We start from the raw sequence: 8,817 nt of genomic DNA on the forward strand, positions 1-8,817 counted from the left end.
TCAGCGGCTGATGTTGAGCTGTCAAAACTCAACAGGAAACGCTAACAGTAGCTTTATTTCCACTCTAATTCATTAGATTTTGTATTTCTGCTAAACTTAATTAATACACAGATGAATTATGTAACACTCTGAGAAACCATGAATATGGTACTTCGGGGTAATTATGCTTCAGGTATGTTTAGGAGAGTCCTCTGGCAAGAAAAGTGATAAATTAAAAGTGAAAAACGGAGAGAAAATAAAAACTTTCTTAAGCTAAACACTACTGTTCATGCTTCTACAGAGTAAGTGCATTCAGTAAAGATGACCTCATATTAAGTATAGCTTGATGTTTACTTGTAAAATGGCATTTAGACTAAAAGTGCATCATTATAGATGACAAATACATCGAAGGACTGTTTTTATTTACATCATTTCAACCACAAATAAATTAACCATGAGGGGAAAAACACTTAAAGCTTTCAGTCAATGCCAGCCACACGGATGTATAACCCCTTGCTCTACCATCATCTGCTGTCGTCATTCAGAGCACAAACTCCAGGATGAAAGCAGTCTCTATGTCTCCTGCTGAATTGCAAACAGCAGCAGAAGAGATTAAAGAGTGTTTTTGAACACAGAGAGTCTAACGGGACATGAACAGAAGAATAAACTGAGGGGTGAGCTGTATCACGCTAGTATTAAGGCTGTGATACCCCAAGAGACTGTCTGGTAGAGTAGGCACACACAGAGCTGAACAGACATAACAAAGCTCGCAACAGGGGCAGCTCTCAGTACAGTTGAAAGGCACACAGCATACATTATGATTACAGTTTGTGTTCACAAACAGAATTCACTTTGGGATTATTAAGCACATCTGCAGCACATTAGCTGAACAAAGTCCTCTGAGTGTCTAGAAGAGTTGCCAAATCTACATCAAGCAACACTTTAAACATATTTTGTGTTAGCCTACGATACCTCTCCATGTCCACCAGGGGGCTCAACCTCATCCTGCTCCTCTCCACATCCTCCTGCCACATCTCTCTGACCTTCTGTAACCCCCCTAAAGAACCTGGATCAGGGCTGTCCTCCTTTCCAAAGCTCTTCTTCTCCTCCTCCTCTTCACAAAGTAGTGATGACACACTCTCTCTGAGAGACATCACTTCTTTTTCCAGGGCCAAGGAAAATATCTGAGCTGCTTCTTGTCCTCTTGTTCCTTTGACGGGCTGGATTGAGCAAGAGTCAGGGAGGTAAGCCAAGAGGGAGTCCAAGAACTGGAGCATCTGTAACTGACTGCAGAAAAATATAATATAAGAGAGAAAAAAATGTATACATTATTTTTTTTTTATAAATTAAAATATGATGGTTGACGTCTCCTGGTGTTTTTTTTCATCATTTCAGTAACTTGTGTTTGTTGTGTCTGTTTCTCGCCCATCAACCTGTTCAGACTCAATATTACAGTCATTTTAAGCGTTCAGCTTGCCAGAAAAACCTCATCACTTTGATATTCAGTGGAATAACACTCTGACGTGCATCCTAGTCAACTTCAAAGCCTTGTCAACTTGGAATCAATTAATAATAATTGAGCAGTACCCACTTCTACTTGCCAAGCTACCTACTTTAGCTCCTTTAGAATAAATTACAATTATTCAAGACAGCAGCTGGTAATAGAGCTTGAACTAATACAAGGAGCCGGGATATCGTCGATTCTAAAGGGAAAGAAATCCTCAATTTACCACATTTTCTGTTTTACAGAGTTTGAGAATGAAAACCAAATCATCTTCTCACAAATCAACATAAAAAAGCCGTTCTGACAATTGAATATAAAAGGTCAAATTAAGTGTTATCAAAAGGCTCTCTCAGCAGATATCTAGTGATGGTGGAGATCATTGTATTTCGAGTGGTTCCCTCTTTTGTTTGTTTTTGTGCGCGGAATAGACAATCCTACTTATAACATGTTATATATCCAAAAACACAATGTAATCCCCACACACGCATGGAAAAAGGGCTGGCAGTGAGAGATATGCATGACAACCATGAATTAAATGTATTTTTAAGACATTAAAGACACACATTATCCATTGTGTTAAGTCCCAATTAAAGTTAAAATAAATTGTTTAGAAAAAGGACAAATCCATAGAACCCTGAAGACAAAAATACATCCTTTTACTGTACCAACTGAGCCCTGAACAGAATCTAAACCATTCAGACCGCTAACTGTGAAGTCAGTTACACTGCTGGTATCTGTAAATAAAAATGATTTACCTGGAGTGGACAGACAGCTCCCCTTGGAAAGGGGTTATCTGATGCCAGTGCAGCAGCATGGGAGAACATGTTACTGCAGAATTCAACAGTGGATATTGAGGGTTCACGTCTACCCTTTTACAACCCTCTCTCCTCTGAATCCAGCCTTCAATATCACTTAGGCTGTAATCTGGAGAGTCTATGTCGAAGACCCAGCGATCCAGCGCTGCCATCAGACTCAGCGAGTCCTCCAGAACCTCATCTGTGCACAAAAAAAGAGACAACAGTGAAAATCCAATGGTACAAATTAGGAAATCAAGTTGTAGGCATTTGTGATTTTACCCATTTTGAGTTCAGGATTTTGCAACAATCGTGTTTGAAAACCATTGCATACGCTCAAAGCAACATCACCACAATGCAGGACAGACGGTGTTTGGTTGCTCACAAGGGCAAAAGCATCTCGTCTCTGGACGTAATGGAGCATGACACGACACTTGACACAGCCAGAGTTCAACAAAGGTGTCAGTGTGGTCACAGCAGTCACAGCCAGTCTGCAAGTGTTGAGATCATTGGATCTGTTGGAACTGTGCTGCCTGCTTTTTTTTGCTGCAGGCTCTGGGAACGTGGAGGCAGAAGAGGAGGAGGATGAAGAGCTGGGAGAAGGGAGCCAGAAGACTTGGCTCTGGGTCTTGATGACTGCAGGCGCTGAGCTCTGGTCTGTCTCTGTCAGGACGGATAAGCTCACACTGGCCAATGGTCTGGAACAAAAATAACACATCACTTGAAATCAGATATCACATGAAATGCAGGTAACCAGACCAGAAATCAAAGAAAACAGGTACAAAAATGCAGTTTGTTTTGTAATATAGATGTCAAACAAAACCAATGTGTCCAGCCGGTGAGGTGCTGTACAAGTGCACCAATCAAATGAACGGCTTTGTTAGTTAAACCTCCATATAATATCAAAGCAAAAACAGGGACACGTAGAAGGAGTAGTCCAATGGCCTCTTGTTTCAATAAAAAGGAATTATGGATTAATTGCTGATATACAAAGTTATACTTAGTAGTACTTAAGTAGATTTTTTAACCTCCGGCCATGATCTAGCCACCTCAACATTGGCTCCATCATGTTTCGGTTCTGACAAACCTAAACAGGCAGCAATGATATAGTTGGGCAGCTACACAGTTGGGAAAAAAATGTTTTATGTAAAAATCGAGATTCTTATCTTCTGAGATTATGAATCGATTCATAACTTCCAAAAATCAATTTATTTATTTTTTTGGCTAATCAGACACTCCCTTCTAAGTGCTAAGGTTAGCTCTTTAACTCAGTAGAAGGCCAAATGGAACAGCAAGAAATTCAGCCAGATGAATGGAGTAGATCCTGAAGTATGTACTAATTCAAAAATAGACTTGAATTCATGGATCCATGAATCCAGAATCATTTTGAATAGAAAATAGATCTGAATTGAATCGTGACCCCCAAGAATAGAAATCGAATCGTGAGACACCCAACGATTCCCAGCCCTACTAGATATAACGATCAAGTGCTGCATTACTGCACAGACCTGGATCCACTCGACTGGATCAATTAATTTTGTGCGATAAGAATTTCAAAAGACTCAGAAACAAGCTTTTAGATAGAGATGAGCAATGCCTCGATTCAAATACAGAAAAATAAAAACAATCAAAATGCAAATTCTTGTTTACACAGAGCTGTCAGTGGTTAGTATCACTCCCACAACCAGTCGATCCTCAGCGATGCGATGCCACAGCTTGTCAACTTGAGGTTTTGAAGACACTGCTGGCATGTCTCGTTTCTTGTCATCCAAGCCTTCATCCTTTGACTCATCGTCACAGTCCCACAGAGCAACAAGGCCTTCCTGGACAAGGAGCGCAACCACTATAATCAGCAATGACAAGTGTGTGACAGCATTGACAGCAATAGCAGTTTGCATCAGGCATTTCAATTTGAACAACAGCCCATTAGGTGCCCATGTAGTGGACTTTCTTAAAGGCTATTAGAGAACAGGGAGTGTGCAGTGTCACTTTCTGACAAAACACAGTACAATCATTGAGGCAAGCATTTAGATTGTGAGGCATTTAAGGTTAGCAACAAAACAGCAACTAATGCATTGAAAACATAGGAAATGATAATATAAGCAAAACTTTAAAAGTAAGAGGAATTACCGTAAAATCCGGAATATAAGTCGCACCGGTATATAAGACGCACCCTGTTTTGAAGGTCTCTTAAAGAGAAAAAAAAGTTTAAACTGTTTTCCTGCGTGACGATTTATATTGTGTTAAGCGATGTCTACAACGTGCAGTTTCTGTGCAGCTGTGTCGTTCTTTCTGTTTTCATGTTCGGGAGTTTGCGCTCCTACTAGCTACAGTACGGTAGTTGAGCTCTCAGCCTGCAGGGAAAGTTGTGACTTGTGAGGCACGGACTCCTAGCTTGTGAGTCGTTCTGCCCGACTCCGCTTGTCACTCTTTAACTTTAATATAGGACTCTTCCAATCAAAAGAACACTCCACAAGGTTTATTTATGAAACAATATACCACTGTTTCTGTAAATGCATGATTATGACCTCGTGAGGGAGAAAAGATGTGGAGAAAGTCGTGCAGCCAGCCCAAGACTGTATGTCTGCAGCCTGGTCTGTGTCGTCGTCTTTCCCAAGACAGCGTGTACTCAGCTTTCAATACACAATGAATGGGGATGGGTTTTTAATCACTTCAGGTCGCAGTGATAGGGCTGCTGCACCCGCGGTAATGACGGCGCGTGTTTCAGTATTTTATACTGGTGTATTGGTTGCACCGGTGTATAAGACGCAGACAACTTTTAAAAGGTCCCATATTATGCTTTTTCTGGTTTTATATGCTCTTTAGTGTGTTTTCCAAGTGTCCTGTGCATGTTTAGGCACATCTATTTGCAAAAATTCAAAGTCCTTCTCCTAGGCTTCTCCTACGTCCTCCTGTTAGCTGCAGCATTAGCTGCATGTAACGCTCGGTTCTAGCCCCCTTCGAAAAAAATTTGCCAGTGTGACGTCTTGTCAGTGTGAGATCACTGATCTAAGCCCATTGGCTCGTTGTGGCAAGCCCAGCAGCTCATGTTGCAGGCCAATTAACTTCTGTAACACGCCCACAATATGCCGTAGCCTGCGGTAGCACAGTAGTGCTAAGGTGCTAATGTTTTTGCTCGTCCCCTCGGAGCCAAAGTGGCTGCATTCCCAATATGGTAAAAGGGGCGGGACATTTCCAAGAACCGTGCTGAGCGACTGACCAATTATGGCAGAGCCGACAGGCTGACCAATCAGGTCAGACTTGGCACACGTGGGGACTCTGAACGTGGGCACTTCAGAGCCTTAGAGAGAGAGTCAGAAGCGTGGGCATAATATGGGCTCTTTAAGACAGAAAAAATAGGTATTAAAAGTGCGTCTTACACACCGGATTTTTCGGTACGTGTTTTTCAGTGCAGGCATTTAGTCTTGTTTTCTCTATTCCAGCCTCATGAAAAATGCTGACTGCCTCAGCCTCATGGGGGATGCCTTTTTAAATATGACTGCTTATCAACATGAAAGACAAGTGTTGGAATGAAAACCTAAACTGAGGGGAAGGAAGGTGGGAATAAGGATTTATTTCCTTTATTGATAGGGGATACCGAGCTTAAGGGAGCCAGGAATTGTGAGATAGTCATAGGCATGACATGCAGCAAAGGGCAGGGGCTGGAATCAAACAGCTGCTACTGCAGCGAGGACTTACCCCCTACATGGGGTGCATGCTCTACCAGGTAAGCTACAAGGGCTCACCAGGAAAATAAATGTTTTCCTGTATAATAAATAGGAAATGGGCCTATTCATATGTGTTTATGTTCTGTAATATGCAGTGATGTGAAATCACTCCTTGGGTTGATTTTGAAAAAGTGTCATGCAGTGTATCCATCTCGAGTGATAAGGAAATTAATACATAGTTTAATGTACTGTTTTTGAACATTTTTGCTGGGTAGATGGAGGTCAAAATTATTGTTGACAAAATTTTAAAATTTTAAATATTCCCTAATGAAAATTAAAAAATAACTTGTGTTAGAAAGTAGCAGCAGCAGTATCTTCCTAAATCCAAATTCTGGGATTTTGGACTCCAAATGCAGAATGTTTCTTTTTATTCTGTTTTAATTATCTGTGAATATGTTTCCTTTAAAGTCTGTATCTGTCTATAATTCAAAATATCAGATATCCATTAAAGCTCTGTTTTTAAATAGAACTTTCAAATGACTCACTCAAAGAGCAATACAATTAAGAAAATAAAATTATCTTGAAAATAACAGAGCTAATACTGGAATCGTATTGTTGTGGTTATTATGTCATAGGAAGTCTTGTCCCAGCACTACAGCACAGGTTTATGTCTACTATACGCTCACCTAGCCTTCTAAAAAAAACTTGCTTAATAATGCAGTAGGGCAGGCTGTTTCTTGCAGAAACTAGACTGTTTTATATTTTTTTACATAAACAATACCTGCTCAGGTGTTGTGACTACAGGTTCTCCTTCTGCAACACCACCAGTGAGGACTCGGAGCGACTGCTGCAGCACCCTCTCCTTCACGCTCTCTTCTCTTTGAAGCTTCTGCAGCACTGTCAATCCACTCTGAATTTTTAAAACATGCAGGGTTTACAGCATATACTGAAAATTTAACATAGTCCCTGAGAAAGGTTGTAACACATGTAAAAGCAATCAGAAGTTCTATGACTATTCTCATAATCATGACTCCACAAAAAACAGTAATGTTATTTCTGCCACTTTAAAATAAAGACGAACAACAAGTGTTCTACAAGCTTTTAGTTACTCACCTGTAATCTAGACTCTAAAGCTTGAAGAGTGAGGAGATGGTTTTCTGGTGGAGGAGTTGTCCTCGGTGCTCTGTTTTCCTGGTTATTCTAAATCACAAGAACACACTGTCACAAATGAACGCTTCATTGAAATAGCATAGCCAATGTGATGAAAAAATTATGCCTTACAGCAAATGAGATGCCACAAAGGTCAGTGAGGAGGAAATTTTCCAACGGGTGTCCTGATATGCCTTGGTCTTTAAAAACCAACAGCATCTGATCCGTTCCACATCCCACAAAGTCATCCACGTGGACAGAGCCTACACCAGACCAATGTGAGGCTATCTGGTAGGGAAGGGAACAACAGGGTAGGTTAACAAATGTACTTACAGTAAGCTATAAGAAATACAAACAGTGAATAAATATTGAAACCTGATTTTTGCTTGCCTTAAATGTCTCCCTCCATACAGCGCATACGTGTCCCTGATGAAAGTATACAACAAACAGGAAGCCACAGCTTCCCGTGTTGACCACCTGGATATTTTCTGGTTGATCAAAGGGAAGTTGGCATGTCTCTTTCACAATACCATTCTCAAAATAAACCAGCTGCTTATTAGAAGTTGCTGCGACCACATCAGATTTCAACACATTTTCCTCTTTTTCAGCTGACAGCACCAGGATGCACTGTGTGATGCATATGTATGGGTGAGGCAAAACCATAGTGCCATCAAACACGTGTCCGCTCTCTACAAAATAGCACAGGATTAGGCTTCTAGGCTGATTATTCAATAACTTTTCTGAAATGTTTTGCTGTCCGAGAATAAAAACCCTTTCTTTGTGTAGGGGGAGCTCTCCAAAAATACTGTGGGAAAACTTAATGGGTATCTGCCTCACTTCTCCAGCCTGTGGAGATGTATAGAATACATCATCAGCGTGACTCCACAACACTGTTGGGCCATGAAGGATAGCCACGTTTTCCTTCATTTGATAAGGCAGTTTAAACTCAATACAGGGCTCCAGGCGATTTGAGCTGCCTAATGTAAGTAGACTATAATGATAGCTATCTCCTTTCTTACTCGTCTTCGTCACTAAAATACACGGTGTTGTGACTCTTTCCCGAACATTTATTACGCATTTACATCCTACAATATCCACATGCGCTGGGGTTTTCCCTCTAATTACAGCCGCTCCGTCAGCTGCCTTCATGAACCTGTTGACATCCCGTTCAAATGAAAGGCAGCAGAATAACAACTCGCCTCTGTCTTCATTTGCGGCTGACGCTTGTTTACAGTTAAACAAGATTATCTTTCCATAGTGGGAAAGTCGATTGGGATTTCGATAAAAATCTCCCAGCAGCATCTCCATTTGGCACTAAAGAAACTTCGGGTTCCTACCAGATTCGATCCCTCCTTATTGGCAGCTCGAGAAAAGGATATTGTTAAGTACGGAGCCGTTACTTTCAGGACAGACGTCTCAAACGGGTATATAAATAGTACAATTGTTGCAGAGCTGATAGAGAGAGAAATATAGAGAAATACATCCGTTTCCTACGTTTCTTATTGACTGTTGTACGCGCCATCTGAAATCGAACGCTTCCGGTTACTCGAAATGCATTATGGGGGAAGTTGGTAAACAGTAGTGAGTTGACGACATTAAGGGAAAGTGTTTAGCTAGCTGAACATATTTAGACGGTCAAACTGTATGAATGATTAGATTCACGCTTTTTTAATGATATCGAATGCAGTTAAACACTCCCTCCGCTCGTCCACAGCAAACAAAC

General features: G+C 41.0%; 1 protein-coding gene across 3 annotated transcripts; it reads right to left on the reverse strand.

The window, feature by feature from the left end:
* Nucleotides 1-384: 384 nt before the first annotated feature.
* On the reverse strand, nt 385-8,706 carry fancb (FA complementation group B). 3 transcript variants are annotated; one of them, XM_061054616.1, is made up of 9 exons: nt 8,432-8,706; nt 7,485-7,582; nt 7,227-7,382; nt 7,059-7,145; nt 6,727-6,855; nt 3,928-4,100; nt 2,560-2,975; nt 2,239-2,479; nt 385-1,266 (listed from the first exon to the last, which is right to left on the reverse strand). In XM_061054616.1, exons 3-9 carry the CDS (start codon nt 7,311-7,313, stop codon nt 861-863), a joined length of 1,539 nt encoding a protein of 512 aa, XP_060910599.1. In that variant the 5' UTR covers nt 7,314-7,382; nt 7,485-7,582; nt 8,432-8,706; the 3' UTR covers nt 385-860. The 3 variants fall into 3 exon arrangements, with proteins under 3 accessions (XP_060910599.1, XP_060910600.1, XP_060910598.1); XM_061054617.1 differs by lacking the exon at nt 7,485-7,582; XM_061054615.1 differs by having other exon boundaries at nt 7,485-8,706.
* Between the last annotated feature and the right edge of the window lie 111 nt (nt 8,707-8,817).

Source organism: Labrus mixtus, chromosome 13 (genome assembly GCF_963584025.1).
Source record: "Labrus mixtus chromosome 13, fLabMix1.1, whole genome shotgun sequence".
Taxonomy (NCBI): domain Eukaryota; kingdom Metazoa; phylum Chordata; class Actinopteri; order Labriformes; family Labridae; genus Labrus; species Labrus mixtus.